Here is a 21,401-nt window from a genome sequence, read left to right on the forward strand (position 1 = left end):
GCATTAAAATGTCACATGTACGTTGAATAGTTGGATTTCCAACCCAAATGATGATGTGGGCACATTGTTTTCTTACATATTTGATTCATAAAGCACAGCCTTTGAAATTTGGGTTTCTCAACTCTAGATAGGTTCTGTTCATGATTTTCAATTACCTGTCAGATGTGTGCCCAGCCAGCTATCTCAGGATCCCTTGGGAAAATTAAAATGCAAATATAAAAAGATCCTCGGGGCCTTTCTCCAAAGATTCTGATTCAGGAGGTCTGTAGGGAAGCCCAGGCACCTGCATTTTTAGATGCTCTCCAGGAGTTACTGAAGAACCGTGAGCTTAAGGAACCACAGTTCCTCCACCACCTTTGCTGACCATGATAAAGAATATCAGTGGAAAACACACAAGTTAGATACTGTTTTCATTCATCAGGTCAGCAAACCAGAAAAGTTGTTACATTACCCCCTTCTAATGATGCTATGGGAAATAGGGCATTCTCATTCCCTGCTGCTAAGAGTGTGAGCTGTGGCCAAAGTTTAAGAAAGTAACCAGACATTATTTTTAACATCTGAAATGTTAAATTGGCCTAGCAATCCCAGTTCAGGACCCAGAACATAAGCATCAAGGCCAAAAAAATTTCTTGTATCATTATTTGTAGTGACAAACTGAGAACAAGCTAATGGTGGAATAAGGAATCAGGACTTAGTCATTCAGTGAGGTATTAGGCAGTAGTTTTCAAGAAATCAATAAGAGGGGCGCCTGGGTGGCTCAGTCAGTTGAGTATCTGCCTTGGGCTCAGGTCATGATCCCGGGTCCTGGGATTGAGCCCCATGTCTGGCTCCCTGCTCAGTGGGGAGCCTGCTTCTCTGTCTCCCTCTGCGGCTCTCTGCATGTCAAATAAATAAAATCTTTAAAAAAAGTAATTATACTTGAATATTAGAAAGGGGTCTAGATACTATTAAATCAAAAAGTTGCTGAGTTTTACACACACACACACTCCCATCCCCTCCCTTTGCCCTAGAGTTTTTCTCAGTCTTAAAACGGAATAAAATTCTGGCGTACTTCAACGTGGATGAATCTTGAAGACATTATGCTAAGTGGAGTAAGCCAAACTCAAAAGGACAAACGCTGTATAATTCTATTTACGTGAAGCACCTAAAATAGTCAAAGCCATAAAGAAAGCAACATGGTGGTTACTAGAAGCTGAGGGAAGGGACAATATTTATTAGGTACAAAGTTTCAGCTTGAGATGATGAAAACATTCTGGAGAGGTATAGTGTTGATAGTTGGGCAATAACGTGAATGTACTTAATGCCACTGAATCGTACACTCAAACATGGTTGAAATGGTAAATTTTGTGTGTGTTTTAACACAATGTAAGAAACCGAAATGGTATGGGTCTAAAGGTGGACAACTAGATCAATGGGGGGGAAGAGAAAAGAGAGCACAGAAAGAGACCCGTGAAAGCTTGGTCTATGATAGAAACATTAAAATCATCCCCATCTCACGTCACGCATAAGTCAGAGTTGAATGATCCCATCAAACTATGAAAGGCCAAACTTTAAACCTTTTAGGAAAAATGTATGTGGCACTATCTGCCTCGTGTCAGTAGAAGAGATTTCTAGGACGTAGTATGAAAACCTGCATTAGTTTTCTAGGGCTGTTGGGCCAAAGTGCCGCAAACTGAGTGGCTTTCAACAACAGAAATGTATTCTCTCAAAGCTCTGGAGCCCAGGAGTTCAAAATCAGAGTGTCAGCAGAGGACGGAGACTCTGGGTCTCAGATCCTTCCTCTGACACTGAGTAGAATCTTTCCTCGTCCCCCCCTAGCTTCTGGTGGTGGACGTCAATCCTCGGTGCTCTTTAGGGGGCAGCAACATCGTTCCAGTCTCTGTCTTTGCTGTCACGTGGAGCTCTGTGTGTCTGTTTCTAACTTTCCTTCTCTTAAGAAGCATATCAGTCTTGGGGCCCCCGGGGGGCTCAGCCAGTTGAGCATCCACTCTTGATTTCGGTTCAGGTCATGATCTCAGGGTCGTGAGGTAGAGAGCCCTGTCACGTTCTGTGCTCAGCACACAGTCTGCTTGTCTCTCTCCTCCTGCTTCTCCCCCCTCCACCTTAAAATAAATAAAATCTTTTAAAAAAAGTAAACGAGTCTTATTGTTATAAAGGCCCACTCTGTTCCACTATGACCTCATCTTAACTAATTATATCTGGGAAAACCCTATTTCCAAATAAGGTCATATTCTGAGGCAATGGGGAGTAGAATTTCAACATAACTTTTTTTGGAAGACACAATTCAATCTATAACAAAAGCATTAACTGTAAAGGAAAAGACTGATATATTTTAACACATTAGATAAAAAGTAAGCAATTAATTCCTTTCTTCTGTAAGATATGTCAACCAAAAATCATAAAAAAGAGATTAGAAGCTCTTTTTCCCATTTTTAATAATCTTGGTACTCCAAAACAAATGCAAATATTAGATAAACAAAAAACTACATATTTCCATATGTCATTTTTATTGGAAAAAGTAACATATTTTAAAATTTTAATACAAAAATATAAAGTAAAAATTAATTTTCTCTTTCATAGATAGGGTTTTTTTTTTTTTTTAAAAAAAGATTTTATTCATGAGAAACACAGAGAGGGGGCAGAGACACAGGCAGAGGGAGAAGCAGGCTCCCTGTGGGGAGCCCGATGCAGGACTCGAACCCAGGACCCCAGGATCACATTGTGAACTGAAGGCAGATGGTCAACTGCTGAACCATGCAGGCATCCCCATTTTGAGGTTTTTATGCTAAGAAACACTGTAGTCTTTTGCTTTGAGTTTTAAGTCTTCGTTTAAAAAGTCGTCTTCAGGGTTCCTCGCTAGCTTAGTCGTAGAGTGTACGGCTCTTGTTCTTGGGGTTGTAAATCTGAACCCTATGTTGGGTGTAGAGATTATTTAAAAATTAAATCTTTATAAAAGATTTTAAAAGTAAAAAAATAAAAAGTCTTCTTCACTTTAAGATTACTTTTGAAGTTCCTCAGTTTTTTGTTTTTTTTTTCTCAATATGAGGGATAAGGCAGCGGATGTTTTAAATTTTTTTCCCATAAGATTAGGTATCCATTCACTCAGTCATTCATTTATTCACAAATATGTTGTGTGTGGGTGTTATGTTAAGGTACTGTCCCAGGTACTGAGGTTACAGATGTGAATGGCACTAAATGTTCCCTGCTATCACGGCGTTTATATTCTGGTGAGAGGAGGCAGGCTTTAAAAAACAATAACAAGTAAGTCAATGTGTTAGTATGTAAGAACTTACCTATTACTGTAAAAAACAGAGTAAGAAGGGCCAGAAGTGCCAGGTGTCTGTAGCATGTTTAAATTTAAATTTGAAAAAGACCTAATTGGTCAGACACATTTAAATGAACAGTTGAGCATCCAGCCCCAAAGTATAAATTATGCTGTATTTAGGATGACAATTAAAAGAGATTAGACAAACGCTCTGATTAATTGTTTTTCTCTAACTGGTCAGATTAAACGATGAGATAAAATGTTTTGTGTCACAATTTTGGAAGATAAAAGCAATTTCTGTTCTTCTGGCGGAGGCAAATAAATGATAACAACCTTAGGCAGATGTATACTAGGCAATGTTATTGGGCAGGGGAGGATGGGTAGGCGGGTTGGGGGGTAGGGGAATCAGATCTTTCTTAGGCTCTTTTCTGCTAATTTATTTGCGTTTGGCATTTCCACTTTCTCATTTCTTCTCCTGCTCCCATGAGACCAAATTCCCCGATTTCTGATTAAGCTGTTCACTGATTTTGTCCAAAAATATTATCAGTGCTTTTGGCCAGCTTGACTTCTGGTAGTGAAAATCACAAACCATTCGGAAATAGTTCCTTGTTCACTGAACATAAATTTAGTTTGTGTGCGTGTGTTTTCTTTTTTTTTTAACAAAATGATATTATTTTGAGTGGAATGTTCTTAATTCCACCAAATCCAGGTGTATGAGGTTACCCCTGTGAGGTCATGCACAATGCAAACTCCCTTTGCACATCGCGTATATCGACAGAGGTCACCTCCCAAGAGCATGACCTTTTAGTGATTCTCCGTTCTCTTTTACCTTCGGGAATGTTGTTCCGTATGGTAACCTGGAAGCGACCAGAGTGATACACTACTTTAGAGATGGATCACTGGGCACCTGGGTGGCTCAGCTGGTTAAGTGTCCGATACTTGATCTCAGCTCAGGTCTTGATCTCAGAGTTGTGAATTCAAGCACAGTGTTGGGCTCCACATTGGCTGTGGAGCCTACATAAAAAAGAGATGGATCATTAATCTTGCTTCTGGGTCTTTACAAGAGTAGATAATAAAGACAGCTGCTTACAGAATCTTCTAGGTTTCTGCTAGCAAACTGATCTCTGGTAGTGCCTGGAAAGGTCTTCGGCAATTTCATTTTCTGAGAATGACTTGGTCATTTTCAGAGATGTTTGAGAAAGGCGTGTTACTCTTTTGGTTGACGTGACTTTGCTTAGATGTCCTTGCTTTGCTGTGAATAAAGAATACAGTTTTTTTTTCTTTGCAGCGTATTTAGCCGATTAAAAAGGCCCCGAAAAAACTGGCTTCTTGGTCCATGTCAATCAATTGCTCGTTAGATACAGAGACAAAAATTCTATCGTTTTCCTTAAGCTCAAATATCCCACCTTGATAGATGGAATAGAGTCCATATTCAGAATCTTTAGACCAACAACTATTTCTAGCACTTTTCATCAGCAGTATAGGGTCCGGATAACTCGTGTGTTTGTAAATATATTGGACCATTTGTTTGTTTCTCTTTCTGTTCTGTCCTGTTGGAATTTCCTCAGGTTCCTGAAATCGAAAGTATGTTTGGGAGTAGATGTAATAAAACCCCCTTTGATGGATAACCAGCTCTCCGTTCCTCAAGTGCAAATTATTCAAGAATGAATGTCCTTTTCTTGTGGAATCCCAGGAGTTTATTTTGTGGCCCAAAGCTTTATCATTCTTGGAGCCTGGATGAAGTTTAGGAAGAAAGAAAGTTAAAAGAAAGAAGTTTGTAGCAAATGCAAAAATTATCTCAGTAGCTGTGGCTAGCCAATTTTTTGGTTGGGATCACAAAGAATTTCAATCTAATATAAAACTTCTTGCTCCTTCAATCTTACAAGGATTCTAAATTTTAGTCTTATGGAAATCTGGAGGAAATCACTGTGACATGTTGGAAGTCCCTTACTTTTCTGTACCTTATCAACCACTTATGCCATGTCTGCCACACTCAGCAATAAACAGTAGCATGGGGGATGATTAACTCGGATGACACTCTTTACTAATGGGTAGAATTTCTATCCCAAACCCCTACCTCTCTTCCTATGCCGGTGAGTTCAAATGAGTAACATATAAAGAAACCAAAAGAAACATCTATTTCCTTAAGCCTAGAGCTCAGAAATTATTGCTATTTCTTTGGGTCTCTTTGGGTTCTTTCTTGGTCTTTCTCAGTAATCCAGAGTCAAAAGTACCATTCAAGCAGAAAGCACCTCTAGTCCTCCATAAGACAGGGTGCAAGGTTTGGCAAGGAAAGCCCAGATTTAAAGATCTTCAGACCCTTGGATCTTTAGCTTCCAAAGACTTTGAAAAAGGGCCCTACGAAAATATATCTCTTTAAACTTTGAGGTCATCTCCATGATTGGTGCAAAATTTAGTTTTTCAACAGCGTAAAGCAACTGTTGTGTGTCCTGATGAATAATACACAGTAACATTATAATGATCTCACTCTCAGGCATAACATGTCAATCATTCATAAACATGAATTCAGGAATACCAGGAAGGCAACTGCCTGGAGAAAAAAAAAGAAAAGAAAAAAAAATCCCACAATCTTTTCATATTTTAACTGATATCTGAAATTTCTTTAACTTGGGATAAAACCTTTCATAGTAATAAAAGCAACTGTTTATGGAGTACTTACAACCACGGGAATTTTGCCTGTGTTAATCTTCAGTATTTTATGACTTAAAGATTGTCTCTACTTTGTATATGAAGAAATTGAAGCTTGATTTGATTAGGTAATTTGCTAAAAACCTATATCTAGGTAAGGAGGAGCTGGTATTCCAACATGGGTATTTGGACTCTTAAACTCTTGCACCGTTACAATACTGTGTGGACACTGGTTCTTTAGTCAAGAAACAAACTTACCATATTTGGTGAAACTATATGAAGCTGACATTTCTGTGAATGAAAAATGCTCAAATATTGGCAGCTTCCCATAGTTTAACCAAATACAAATACGCAAAGAATACCTAGTGACTCATGGTGAAAGTGAATAACTGATTAAAAACCTTCGAAGAGGAAGATGATTTGATGGGAATGAGGAAGAAAAACTACTTTGAAGAAGAAAAAGAAAAGCACAAATAGGGGCATGGAAAACTCAAAGTTCTCCCACCATATAATTTTCCTGAGAGCAGTTGTTGAGCTATTTGTCTTGTAATCTTGCTTCTGAAAAGAGTCAGTCTGAGCCCCGATTACCACTGAACATTTTGTAGATAGCCACATAAACATTCCATGTACGAGTTAAAAGAATAAATTATTTGGAACAAATTTTTCCATTGCCTTCCTGTAAGCCATATATTTATTGTTTCTCTTACTTGGAATTGGAAACATGCTTCTCCGACTGGTTCCAGTTATGTGAGCAGCTACTCTCTGAGAACCTCGGTCGCTTACTACGTAAGGAATATTTAGCTGCTTTTCTAAAAGAAAAATGAGAAAGAATCGTCAGCACTAGCACTTGTCAAATACATTGCTATTGAGAACTGCTGTCGGTGAGACTTGGAAGCCCAGTGTGCTTACAAGTTGATTATATGGGCTTTTGTAACAACAGCCTACATTTTAATATGATGATCCGTCTATGATCCGTCTATTTCAGCTTATGTTTCGAAAGTATTTGAGGTGGGAAGAATGAGCAGTAACTTGGGTTAGAATTTATCAGCATCTCAAAGGTAAGGTCTAACCAGAATACAACAAAATGAAGATTCTGGTCCTTTTCCAAAACAGGCAAATACACAAATAAACAAATAACTGTGGACATGTAATAATTCTGCTGAGTCATTTAAAGTACACAAATAACCAAGTATTGGCAAATTTCCACACTGAGTTATATATAGAAACAATCAGGGTGATCCTGATTCTCAAGGAGTAGCAGTGTTAACAGTGGTCCATAGATGCTACAAACTGGTATCCAACAGTCGTCCCCCTGCCCCTACCCCCCTAAAAGAAATTTGAATTGGCATACAGGTCATGATAATCAGTAAATAAACATAAAAATCACGAATTCACTAGATCATAATAAATAATACTGATCACATTCTGATTTACTTCAGAGCAGCCTTTAAATATACAAATTCAACAAGGTACCCTTTTAACAAAATTGGTTCAAACTTTCCAAATGTGCTCACACTAGTTAAGATAAATTACATTCTTTCATCAAGCAAGTATTGCCAGGAATGAGGCATTACACTCTGATGTACAGGGGTTGCAAAGATTAATCACTGATTACACTGACTGAGCCCTCAAAGGACTTACAGTCTTCCAGGGAAGATATGAACTAGAAAATGGAAATTTACTTGTGAGGAATATGAATAAAGGGTGATGAGTGTTCAGAAGAGGGAAAGATTCCTATTTATTGGAGAACTGAGGTCAGCGGAGGGTTTGTGCTAACGCTTCCTCCAACAAACCAAAGTGCCCATCGATCTATGCCAGGCACTCTTTCAGGAGCAAGGAGAAAGAATGAGAAACAAAGGAATGCAAGTAAATATTTGAGGGTTCAAGGATAATGATCTGAACAGGATGAGGATGAGCAGACTTCGGGAAGCAAGGCATAGAAGACGGGCATTCTCAGAGATCTGGGAGAGAGGGCAGAGGTAGGATGCACAAAGCCTTCCTGGGACACAGGCATGAGAGAGTTCAGGTTCAGGCTTGAACTCGGAGCCAAACTATAGAGGATCTGAATGTTAAGCTAAGAGATTTAGATTTTACAGGACTTGGGAAGACTCTGAAAGATTTTGGTAGAGGAACTAAAGAGAGAACGTGCTGTGCTTTAGGCTGTCCTATCTCAAAATGAGGTTTGATGAGTAGAAGGTAAGAGGGCTGGACACTAGCAAGTTACCAGACTATAACTGATCAGGACTGCGAACAGGGGGCCTTAACCTAGGATGTAGTAGAGGGAACTGAAAGGAGGTGGCAAAATTTCACAGGAAGGGAATGAACGGGAAGTGAGCATCTCTTCCATCTATCTGGTAGCCGTTGCTGCTTATTCAGGGTGCGTGGGCATTTGTAGAGTCTTTAAGACCAAATGTTCCATGGGGATGCATGACTCTCCGAGTGCTCAGCTTGCAAGGTTCATGCGTCCATTCACCTTTAGCTCCCACTGTTAAAGAATCCTGGGTGGCTCAGCAGTTGAGCGCCTGCCTTTGGCTCGGGGCGTGATCCTGGATTCCCAGGTTCGAGTCCCACATCAGGCTTCTTGCACGCAGCCTGCTTCTCTGTCTGCCTGTGTCTCTGCCTCTCTCTCTCTCTCTCTCATGAATAAATAAAAATAAAATTTAAAAAAAAAAAGAATCCATCATGACTTGCCCGCCCTTAGACCTTAACACCTTGTTTTTTTTTTTTTTTTTTTTTTTGTGGAACACCTTGTTTTAAAATATTCAACAACTGAAATCAATTATAAATATTTTATATTTGAGGTCATCGCGAGGACACAGGAAAGGCTAAATATAAAAGCAAATGCTAATGAGAATATACAAATAAATAAATATAAATAAATAAATAGTTTTTTTTTTTGTTTTTTTTTTAGGTAGGAGATTTCTTTCTGGCTATTGCAAACACTTTGTGGAAAAGAAACACATGAATATGTCTATTTGGGTGTCGTGAATACATCTTGGTATACTGATTAGTAAGTGATTTCTACATCTTACTGTGATGAACAGAAAAGAGTACTTTTCTCACAACACTGAAAATTGTACACGCATCTACTGTGGACCATGGATCTGTTGTGCTTCATCCAAAGACGGGGGGTGTTCACTGCTCTGACTACCACTTTTGCTTTTGGGGAAACAATGAGGAAAAAATGCTGAGACCCCGGGAACAGGTCTTATCCTTCATGTTTAATAAAGCCTATTTAATAAAGAAAAAATGGGAGTTGGTGAGTAATGAGGAAGCTTGTCGTATTGAAAAAGGATAGTGGAAAAGTAGAAAGGCATCGTTGGGACACTTAGATTAAAGAGCTGTTTCTTCTCTGCCAGGGGGCTGTGCCCTAGGATGTCAGTCTCTGGTATATGTATTCAGGCCTCTATGGCCATCAATATGGGAAAATGGGGCTACAGTGAGCCAAATGTGAATAAGTAGCAAATTTTATTCAATAGTTTTATTTACTTATGTCTTAATTTAAAAATATGTGTTAAGAACCTTCTGTGTGGAGAGAGATGGTGGTGGCACAATGTTGTGACTGCACTAGCTGCCACTAAATTGGGCACTTCAGTACAGTTAATCATGATGTTTTCGAAGGCAGAGCAGTGGGAGGGTCCTGAGTTCACATCCTCCCGTGGACACGCCAGGGCTACAACTACACACAGAGCGATTCTCTCTGAGAAGGACCTGAAGACTAGCAGCACAGCTCTTCCACAGCTAAAGATATAACGAAAAAGCCACATGGAGGAGAGTTGAAAGGGGCAGAGACAAGGTCTGGTAAGGACCCACAAGCAAGGTGAGGTGATCTGAAGTGGAGGGGGGATACGTGGGCATGGAATTCCCCCCAGGGAGCAAGGGGTTCGAGTCCCACATGGGCCACTGCCCCCTGCCCGAGGACCTGCAGGGGCAACACAAGCTCTCACAATGTCCAGCTTTGAAAAATCAATGGGGTTCACCCCCAGGAGAGCCACAGCGCTATTGGTAACCCAGACTCTGCTTTTAAAGGGCTTTTGCGCAGACTCATTCACTCCAAGACCTGACACAAAGGCAGCGGTTTCAAAAGTGTCTGGGCCATTATGTGGAGGAGATTTATTGACTAATTTTAGGGCATGTGATAGAGGGGCAGGGATCTAGAGGAACTTTCTTTGGAAACAGAGGGGCTGGCAGCCTTTTTTCTTGCCCTCCTTCAGTCTAGCTGCCTGATGCACGGGCTGGTACCAGTTCTGACTCTCTCCAGCACCTTGTTAGCACCACTGGCCTCACCTTAGCGTTGCCCTGTGGCCCTGCCCCACCCAATCTGCCCATCCTGGTACAAGCTTCTCTAAGGCAGCTCAGCTGGGATCAGTGTCACCCCAAAACTGCTCCTGCCCTGCCATGCCCCAGGGTGGTCCTGTGGGCTGTGGGTGCTGAGACCAGCACCCCTCCAAAGTGGCTCCTGACCCAGAGCAGGCTGTCCCACCCAGCAGGGCACCCACAGCAGCCGTAGCTGGGACTTAGCCAGCCAGACCCAGGGCAAGCCATGCCCACCGGCAGTTGTGGCCTGCTCACAATAGGAAGGCACATGCACCCCACATAGTACCTGAAGTACCTAGTTCTGGTGGCCAAAGGGGATTGCACTTCTGGGCCCCACAGGACACCTTCTACCTAACGCCATGCCTTCATGAAACGATGCTCAGCATCACTCATCGTCAGGGGCAGACAGGCAAGTCAAAACCACGATGAGATATCCCCTCACACCTGTCAGAAAGGCTAATAACAAAGAAAACAAGCAACGACGAGTGCTGGTGAGGATGTGGAGAAAAGGGAACCCTCCCGCACCGCTGGTAGGAATGTAAACCGATGCAGCCACGATGGAACGTGGTATGGAAATTCCTCAAAAAATTAAAAATAGAAAAACTATACAATCCAGGAATTCCACTTCTGGATATTTAACCCAAGGAAATGAGAGTGAAATCACTATCTTGAAAAGATCTATGCACCCCCACCCCCCATGTTCTTGCAGTGTTATTTACAACAGTCCGGGCAAGGAAGCAACCCAAGGGTCCATCAAGAGATGAATGCATAAAGAAGCTGTGGTACATATACCCAGTGGAGTATTAGCCATAAAAGACAATGAAGTCTAGACATTTGAGACAACATGGATGGAGCTGGAGGGTATTATGCCAAGGGAAAGAAGTCAGAAGACAAAGACAAATATTGTAAGATTTCACTTACATGTGGAACTTGAAAATGAACAAAACAAGACAAACAGCTTCATAAATACAGAGAATAAATTGGTGGTTGCCAGAAGGGTTGGGGAGACGGGGGAGATAGGTGAAGGGGACTAAGAGGTACAAACTTCCAGTCTTAAATAAGTTACAGTGACATAAAATACAGTATAGGGAAGACGGCCAATAAGATTGTAATGAGTCTGTATGGTGCCAGGTAGTGACTGTAGGTAACTGTAGTGAGCATTTTGTAATGTACGTACGCGCCAAATCACTATGGTGTACACCTAAAACTAAGATGACACTGTGCGTCATGTGTACTTCAACGAAAAAATAAAATGAGAGTGACGCCTCAAAAAACAGTTTCTTGTATGTTACATGAATTTCATCCCAACCAAAATACACACACGTGCACACACACACACACACACAAGTTGGTACACCTAAGGGCCAGGGGGATAAAAGAATCTACTAGGTGTGGAGCGTCAAGTGAGGCGCTATTATAGACGGACGAGAGAAATAGACGTGTTCTGTCTCTGCGGATCTTTAACCTAGGTAGGGAAGCAGATAGCACACAGATTTTAAAAAAAAATTTTAAAACTAGAAGGAAATGAACAAGATAAGTGTGACAGAAATAGCAGGGGGTGGGTGAACTTACTCAGAAAGGTAGTTTTTGGGAAGTTTTCACCAAAGAGGTAAAATGAGGTGATAGGATGAGAAACGAGAAGGCGCCAGCCGGGGCTGTAGGCCTCAAAGGGGAAATGGGCCAGAAGCAGGCTGCGGAGCATGAACAGGAAGGTGGTCATGGCTGAGGGACCACAAGATGAGAACTGAGGGCGGGTACGGGGTCATTGGAAAAGATGACCAAGTGAGGGCTCTTGCGTGAAGACAGGCATGGAGCCCAGAGGTTGTCAGAAGCCTAGAGGACGGGTTGCGTTGGGGCCCCCAGCCACGTTCCAGAAAGGATGTAGATGACTTATGTATAGAGTAAAAAATAAATAACCAAAGACATTGATGTGAAAGGAAAATCCACCGGTGGGAAATCAAGATTCGGATGAAATCAAGCCTTGACCACCGGTGGGGCCCCAGATTTGGCTCTGAGCCGACTACCTGCCCGAGGAAATAGGAAAACAGAATCAAGTGTCTTGAGACAGGGAGTCGCAGTGTGAGGGGGACGCGTAGATGGGGGCAGAGAGGAAGGGGCTGGAGAGCCGTTCACCTTGTCAGGAGGTTGGAAGTAGAGAATTAAAATAGCAACAAAAAAGAATACTACCTGGAGCTGTAGGAATGGTTTCCTCATAGGTTTTCAAAATCATCTGCAAACAGTATTGAATAAAGCTTGTTAATTTTCCTAAAAATGTAAACTCACTACAGAAGGTCTACGGCCCCTCTTGCTGATGTCTGGGAGGAAACTTCCAGCTAAGATAGGAACCTCAAGGGCAGCCCCTGGTTTAGGGCCGACTTCAGCCCAGGGCCTGATCCTGGGGTCCTGGGTTCGAGTTCTGCATCGGGCTCCCCACAGGGAGCCTGCTTCTCCCTCTGCCTGTGTCTCTGCCTCTCTCTCTCTCTCTCTCTCTCTCTCTCTGTGTGTCTCTAATAAATAAATAAAATCTTTAAAAAAATAAAAAGAAAAGAAAAGAGATGTGAACCTCGGGTTTGGCGTGGGATGGGGGCAGCTGGGGTGAGTGTGGAGCAGAGGCAGCTGCGGAAAGTTCTGCTTGTGGATGGGGATGGCATCTTCGAGAGGCCACAGCTGGAGCCACACAGGAGGAAGGTGCCAGCTGGCAAGCTAGGTGAGGCCTTTACGCAACCACCAGTGTCGCCTTCTTCGTGCTCACTGGTGGGGAAGACCAGTAAGGAAGAGTGAACCCTTCGCCTTCCTGTTAGATGAGCTACTGCTGAGCCAGGCCATGGCTTCTAAGTCCCCTGCACTGGCTTCCGTCCCTGGGCCTTTGTCCGTCCCGCCTTCCTTTCCCACCCCTGTTGTTGACTTTGAAATGGCCAGAAACTCCCCTCCCCAGTGCCCTGCCCCCCGGATCAGAAGCCAGCTGCTTTCCCCTCGTCGGTCTCACGTCCTGACCTGGTAAGGGAGGGTCTTTTTGTTTTTGAGGATTTTATTTATTTATTCCTGAGAGACACACAGAGAGAGGCAGAGACCCAGGCAGAGGGATAAGCAGGCTCCCTGTGGGGAGCCCGATGCGGGACTCGATCCTGGCACCCCAGGTGCCCCCTGGGTGCCCCAAGGGAGGGTCTGGTTCTAGCACAACGTATGCTGGACTCTGGGGAGGGCAGGGGACAGGTGGCCTCAGCATTGTCGCTCTGTCTCTCACTCTGGGACACGAGGAAGAAGGAAGGAGGAGGAGGAGGAGGAGCAGGACAGAGGCCAGGCCGATTTCTACAGTGTGGGGAGCAGAATAAAGGAGTGAGGGCGGCCTGGGCGGACGGGCCAGTTCCAACTCTGTCAACCACTAGCTCTGGGAGACTCCACTCCATGTACTTAATGGATGTGAACTCTAATTTCTTCATCTATTTTTTTTTTAAAGAGGAAGGTGGGGCGCCTGGGTGGCCCAGCCGGTTGCACATCTGACTCTTGAGTTCAGCTCAGGTCATAATCTCAGGGTCATGGGGTCCAGCTGGGAGTCGGACTCCACGCTCAGCGGGGAGCCTGCTGGAGATTTTCTCTGTCCCTCTGCCCCCTCAGAGTGCTCTCTCTCGCTCTCAAATCAATCAATCCATCTTTTTTCTTTTTTTTAAAGAGGAAGATAATAATGATTCTTCCCTCAGAGCTGTGATGAGGGCTACATGAGATGCCATCTGTAATGGGCATTTACTGGAAAGAGCCTGTTCCATTTGTGGTGCTGGAACACAATGGGAAACCTTCCCCTCCACGCTCCCACCCCCCCATCTGCATCCCCACCCCTATCTGCACCCCCCTATCTGCATCCTCTCCCAGCTTATCGGCAGGATGTGAGAATGGGAGGGAGGGAGAGAAGAGCAGGGGAGAGGCGTGTGAAATCTATCCCCACTACCTCTCTAGCCCCCCACTCCCAGCCCCGGCGTCTAGCCACCCTCTCAGGCTCCAGATTTCTGCCCTGGTTCTGAGTTTCCCTCCCCTGCCACCCATGGCTTTGTCCCCACCAGCCCTGTCTTTAAAACACGCCTCTTCCCCACCCTGGGAATGTCCCCAGTATTTTTTTTTTTTTTTAAACAATGAGGTCATGTCACAGTTTTCAGGATATTTTCATACCCACATCCTTATCTGACCTTTCTGGAGGCGGAAGATAAAACTATGAGGGAAAAATCATGTAATTTGGTGAAATACACTGTGAGCTAACATTGTGTTTCTGCGAGGGATCCTGTTCAAGCAACTTCCATAAACAGGTATTTCATAATCGGCCACTAACTGACCATAAACTGAGATGTCATCACCTTCAGTTCCTCAGAGTATCTCTCTCTTCCCTCTCCCTTTCCTCTTTCTTCATGTGCATACAAAAATAAATATATGTTTAATTCCAGAGATCAATAAGGTCGGAAGAACATAAAACACCATTATTGGCCTTCTTCTGTCTTCTGAACGCCAATGCCAACAACATCGACAAAATCTCAACACGTGTTTTATTGTCGTGTGGCCTTGAACTCATTGCCCTGTCTGTGCCTGAATTTCCACAGTGGGAGACAAAAAGGTTAGACTAGAGGGGGAGGCCCTCTGGAGTGGAGGAGTGAGCTCTAGACCGGGAGTCAGCCGGGACCCACTGCGTGGTGCTGTTCCACTCTCTCCTAGTTCTATGAATTTGGGGGAAAATCACTTAAACACTCTGGGCCTCAGTGTCCTCCTTGGCCCAATGAGGCATCTACACTTGATGATCTTAACTTGCGACCTTCCACGCCGCCTGGTGAAGTGACCAGTAGTCCACCTACCTTTCTAACAAACTGGCGGAGTTGCCACTTCACTTGCCAGCAGGGGTTGTTCATACTCTCTTCATCACTGGGGTCCCAGGGGATATCATCTTCCTTTAAGAAACAAGCGATGCCACTTTGGGAGTACTTGTCCTGCATCTGGGTTAAGATGGAATATAACAACACAATATTACGCACCAGGGCTTTTTTAGTTTTGTTCATTTACAGGTTAAAGCAACAGGAGCTGATGACAGCTTCAAAGAAGCCTTGGCACCTTGGATAAACTCAGGGCTTGAAATAAAAGTAAGCAATGTCCTTTGGTGAATAAAAGTAAGCAGTTGGATTTGGTGGGAAGGATACAGGTGCAGGCCACACATCCTGGGTCACAATGCCCCTCCCTGCCTCTGTGTGTCCCTCAAGAAATTGCTTCTTCTCTTGTGTTTCTATTTGCATTTGATTTTTGAGCTGGTTCATCGTGGTGATCTTTGAGCTTCTTCCCAGCTCAAAGATGATTGAGATCCCATTCTAAATTTGGGAAACCACCTAGGTACAAAGCGGGCAAAAGAGGGGCCCCCGGGTGGCTCAGTCTGTTAGGCGTCCGACTCTTGATTTCTGCTCAGGTCATGATCTGAGGGCCGTGAGATTGAGCCCTGGGTTAGGAGCTCAGTGTGAAGCCTACTTCAGATCCTCTCTCTCCCTCTCCCTCTGCCCCTTCCTGCTCACACTCACACCTGCACGCGTGCTCTCTCTCTTTAAAAAAAAATAAAAAAGACAATAGAGTCCATTTAAATTCCAAGATCCTAAATAAAAAATTTAAAAGATTGTTTGGGGCCTTTGGGGTGCAGGTAAAGTTGTGTTTCTTGACATGAGCTTTGGCTATTGAGTAAATTCTAGTCATTGCTGTGATTTCTACTCCTCAAAGCATATTGCCACTGGAAATCCTAACTTTTTAAAAATTAAATGTCCACACTAGGTAGGGATTTACTTGCAGAGACTTGAAATACCATTTGAAGGCAAACATTTATAATGGCCAGGTAATTGTCAACAAAGTCCTAGCTTGTTATTAAACACACAAACATACACAGATGTACACACACACACACAGAGGCATGTACACATATGTCCCAAGCCATCCAGCACACTCCAGGCTGATATCCAGTTAATATTACAAAGAGAAACAGGAAGCCCATGCAAGGTCAGACATTTGGTTGACCATTTGGTTGGGTTTTTTTTTTTTTTTTCCTGTTTTTGTTTTTAACAATGGGGACCAAGGAGATGTTGTTTCCCTGTACAAATGTAAATTGTCTTTCCCTGGGGAAATAAATGGGAAGATGGCCATTTTTATCTGTTTGAACTTTGGGGACTCCAAAGCTTGAAGGAAAGATCAAACTTAATGATGTTCCTTCCTATAAAAAGACAATCTCTTTCCAAATCAAAATAACTTGTTTATGAGGGGTCCCAGCCAGGGTCACATTGTTCTGTGACCAGCCATGGATGTACCCCCTAGACATTGCATCAAGGTCCTTCAAGTGCAAAAGTACAAACCTGAATCGCTGAATTCCTTCCACATACTCCAGCATAAACATTCATTTACTCTTAAATAAATGTTTACTTTCTTTCTTCCTGTTTTAAATCACAAGAGTAAAACATTCAACCTAGTAGATGTACTAGAGGTGACAGCTGGGGCCACCTGAATAGAGATGTGACCAGCAGTGGAGTTAGACAACATTGCTGCCTAGAGACACTGATGGTCTACAGGCAACCTGCAAAATACAGAAATACAGAAAAGTAAAGAACACGTTTCCAAATGAAAAATAAACCCAAAAGCCACTAAAATCACCCTAATCCTACTTCTTCATTAACCTCTGGATGCTCTCTCTTCTTTGTAGGGTTGTATGTGGGCCATTTGGGATATGATTGTTTTCAGACTATATGAAAATATCATGTTCCTTAAGTCTGCACAAAACATCATACAGAAAGAGCATAGATATTTTTCTGGCATTCACTGTAGAAAATTCTAAAATATAGAAAAATAAAAAGGAAAAAAGACATCCTGGATCATACCATCCAGAGACCACAATTCTCAACATTTCGGTGTTTCACCTTCCAGATATTTTATGTATAAATACTGATTTCTGAACAAGAGAAACCCAGAGGGAGGGCTCCCACCATCCTCCCTATATCCCCACACGTTTCTCTCATTTTCACATTTGGTGGCTTCTTCTGCAGACATTGGCCAGTGCTGGTGACTAGCTGCATGAGTGAGGGGGTACGTGGTCCAGAGTGATTCATGATGATTACCGTGATGTGTGTCTCTCTCTCTCCCCTTCTTTTCCGCATCCTTTCCACGTCAGAGCATGACTTTTCTGAAGCACACTCAGGCCAGAGCTATTCTCTCATTAACATCTGGGTGTTGGAGGCAGAGGGACGTGCTTGCTATTTCATTCGCGTGCCACCAGACAGCGTCTGCACGGGCGTCTGCTCTTCCTACCGGTGAATCTCCACCGTGAGGGCTGTCGGTGCCGCTGTGCCCCCGGCGCTGGTCCAGGCCCGGGCCAGCCAGTCCCGGGCGTCTACTTGCATCTCCAACAAATGCGGGAGCTAAAAAGCATTGTTAGGCCTGCAGGGTGGAGTCCTTTGCCAGCTGGCTCGGAGGCTTCAAGGTGGCAGCACTGGCCCGCTCTGCTGCCCTGACATTGGTCTCTGACAATCATTTTCTGCAAGCCACAAATAGCATAAAGAACCGTTTATGGAGATCGGCGGATGAGGGTCCCCTTCTCCTTTGCCCGTCCCATCTATGATGCCACAGCGACAGGCAGTCCCCTTGGCATAAAATGTTCTCAAGAGACGTAAATGTTAGAGGCTAAGCACGGATTTCTCGTGCGGGCCTGCTGGTCTACAGGCGCATCTGTGAAGGTCCCATCAGGGGTAACTCAGCCCTCCTTCAGCCACACTCCCTATAGTCCTTGCTCAGTCTATCTTCTGGAAAGTTTCATCAGCCAAAGTGGGATCTGGAATCTGCTTTAGGAAATTAACACTTTTGTGAAATGTGCTTTTCCTAATTCTCCACAGACAGCCAAAGAGACTCAGATTCCTATTTCCTTGCGAGCGTTCCCGATGAAGAGGGCCACAACTTCCAAGGACGTCCCAATACTAATTACAACGGCCGCAGTTAGTTGAGCACCTACTTAATGCCAGGGCTCAAAAATTGGGCTTTCCCCTTTATCCTGTTTCATAATCTTGGGCAAATCACCTAACTCCCTGAGCCTCATTTACCTGCAAAATGGGATAATTCCGTTTACAAGATTGTAATGAGGATCAAATCAAGCAGTATTTTTGCCAAGCTTTGGAACACGGTATTTGCTCCGTATCCATCAGTTTGCCTCCCCTTGCAGCACTCTCAACGAGTTCTCCCACATGTCTATACGTACATGCATACACACGTGGCTACACGGTCAAGAAAAATGTAGGCACGTGGGGAGCTGGTAAGCTTGATTGGCAATTTCCATTTTGATAGTCAAATTCAAGGACACACTTGATCATAGACACAGAGAAGTGCAGGAGCCTGCTCAGTCAGGAACTAGTTAACTCAGTCCTAAAATTAGGCCAACGTGTAATGTCAGCAAATTGAGGGGAATGACTTGCGTAATCGAGACAGACTCGTTTTGTTTATGCTGCAAAGTTCGCCAGGGTTAGGGAAGGCCAGCTCCAAACTCAACAAAGACAGCAGTAGTCCAGCCTCTCAGGTAGGCTTAGAGCTAGAGGCATGTTTGTAGCTGTGCCGCCGTCTCATGCTCTTCTGAACATGCTCTGGAGCGAAGCTGGCTTTACTTGTCTATCAGCTGGCAGCCCATCCTTTTTAGGATTATTTGCAAGTCAAACAAGGGTCTACTTCCTCCAAATCCAGAGGGAAGATTTGCAACGATTTGAGAGGACCAAAGTTCTACTCTGCAGGGTATACAGAGTGCATTTCCTTTCCAGATACTCATTCTCTGGCATTTGGATAATTGGTATTTCTCTGAGCCCCTCTACCTGCATTTCCTAGGCAGCTGGCAGATGCAGCGTTGCCTTATCATAACGTGGCAGGATGTGGTGTGCATCACGGGGTACAAATCTGTTAACTCTGTGGTCACCCTGTTACGAGGGGGGAGTGTGACTCAAGGTGCCCAACTGCCTGAGCTCAGACCAGCTCAGCTCTACTTCAGTCTGTGTCTCTCCTGAACAAATACATAAAATCTTAAAAAAGAAAAAAAGTCCAGTCTGAGCTTTTGTCATTCTGTCTGGGGGTCTCTAGTCTCCTCACCTATAAAATGGGTGGGTGGGGGGGGCATCCAAAGTTCCTTCCAGCTCCCAGTTCTCTACTAGGTGATACACAATTAGTCAAAATATACCTTAGAAGCCAAAAGCTGGCTTGGTTCATTTTCAGCAATTTTGCATTCACAGTTCCAAAAGTCGTATGCAGATGAGAAATATATGAACTAGCACAGCACTGAGTTGTGGTTTTCTTCCCCTTGTCAAATGTACCTGGATTCGTAGCCCCCTCCTGCCCTGGACGTAGAAAGAACAATCACTTTATTTTTAATGATTTTATCATGAACATAACATGCTGAGTGCACACGGTAACAGGCTGCATGACAGACTTTAGGCATGACGTGTCTTCGGCCAAGGAAGAGACGATACCGGTCCTCTGCGGCCTCGCTGCTGTCGACACGCACATGCGACACGGCCGAGACCAGAACCTGCTTCAAAGCTCTGACCTGCCCCCTCCCCCAGGTCTTGGAGGAGAGAGAGAAACCTGACGACATTCCAGGACTTGGTTCAAGGGCTAACGTGAAAAAATGCAGCTCTTGTGGAAGGGAAAACCAGGGAGAGCCAAGCCCTCGGGGTCGGGCTCCTGCCTCTGCGGGCAGCTGGTGCCGGGGGGTCTGTAACCCACCTCGGTTCTCCCGTCCTTCCCACCCCGCCGTCCGCAGGCTCCTGGGGAAGCCCGGGCGGGAGCAGTCAGGGTCCCCAGGCAGAGGCGGGCCGCGGTTTCCTACCGGGGGTGTCACAGAGGGGGCCTGGGGGCAGCGTAGCCGGGGCGGGCGGCACTGACCTGCTTCAGCTCCCTGGTGAAGTACATGTAGGTGACGGCCACGCAGAGGGACTGGAGCAGCACAGTGAAGATGAGGATCAGCACGCACGTCAGCCCGAGGCTGGGGCCCCCCGGGGCCTGCATCTCGCTGCCCCCCGCCGGTCCGTGTCTGCGCCGCAGCCAGGCAGCAGGTTGTTGCTGTGGGCCAGGCACCGCCAGGGGTGGAGCCCTTCTTGGATTTCATCTATTTAAAAAAAGGAATGAAAACGAAAGTGAAAACCACAGGCTGGGCGGAGAGAAACTCCGGAGCTCTCCACCCTGCAGTCTGGGGGGCCCAGGGGCCCAGCCTGCATCTGGGAGGGCTGGCCTGGGGCTCCCCGCCCCGCTCTCCTGGGAGGTGCCACGGGCCACCCCAGTGTCACCTCCCAGCCCTGGTCAGACCACATGTCTGACCACAGGCCCAGGGCGCTCTGGTCCAGAGAGGCAGGTGGCACCGGGGAAGAGCTTCCTCTGTCGTCCCTCCAGGTCCCTCCCTGGCCCCCAGCCCGAGTGGCTGGTGTCTTTGGAGGGGGGCTGCGTGGGGTAGGGCTCAGCAAACCTCCTCAGAGGCTCCCACTGCCTGGGGGTAGGGGTGGCTCTGCTGCTTCCCGGGTGGGTCACCCGGCCTCGTCCTCAAGCCTGAGCATCCGGGGGCCGGGAGGACGCGAAGTGGTGCTGGTGGATGCGATGCAGCAGGTGGATGACGCCTGGCTTCCCGGGGCTCGGCGGCTGGAGGCCGGAACCCCTGGCCACGGCCCGGACGGCAGGGCTCACGAGCTCAGAGCAGGGCTGCTCACCCCCTTCTCAATGAAGTCCTGCTGGGCCCTAAGTGAGGTCTATTGACAAGTGAGATGGGAGTTCCGAGAACTGTCACCCAGAGGGACCGAGGAGGCGAGCTGAGTGGTTTAGACGAGGCTGCAGTCGTGGCCAAGGATGAGTGAGTGAAGAAATGGGTAGCGCCCTCCCCTGGTCCCCGGCACCGCACCCCCAATTATGTCCACAACCGGTGCTTCCAGCCTTACCTGGCCTGTTGTTCCCATATATCCAAGTCCATCCATCTCAAAGCTACGGCGAGGAGTTTGGGTGACGTGTGCAAGGTGCAACCACCGCCACGATCGAGGTATAGCTCAGGTCACTTGGCTTTGAAAACTCATCCCCCTTTGCCCTGAGTTCGGTGTCGAGACACTCCCTTGAGTTCTGTGGCCGTCGCCAATACTGACCCTCTGGGTGGCTTCTCAGAAGGTTC

General features: G+C 45.2%; 1 protein-coding gene across 1 annotated transcript; it reads right to left on the reverse strand.

Moving 5' to 3' along the window:
• Window positions 1-4,558: 4,558 nt before the first annotated feature.
• Window positions 4,559-20,260, reverse strand: TNFSF10 (TNF superfamily member 10). Its single transcript, NM_001130836.1, is given in 5 exon segments — window positions 4,559-4,998; window positions 6,622-6,723; window positions 12,419-12,461; window positions 15,064-15,201; window positions 20,138-20,260. Coding segments are annotated over 5 exon segments (846 nt in total).
• Window positions 20,261-21,401: the final 1,141 nt, after the last annotated feature.

The sequence above is a fragment of the Canis lupus genome, chromosome 34 (genome assembly GCF_011100685.1).
Source record: "Canis lupus familiaris isolate Mischka breed German Shepherd chromosome 34, alternate assembly UU_Cfam_GSD_1.0, whole genome shotgun sequence".
NCBI lineage: Eukaryota > Metazoa > Chordata > Mammalia > Carnivora > Canidae > Canis > Canis lupus.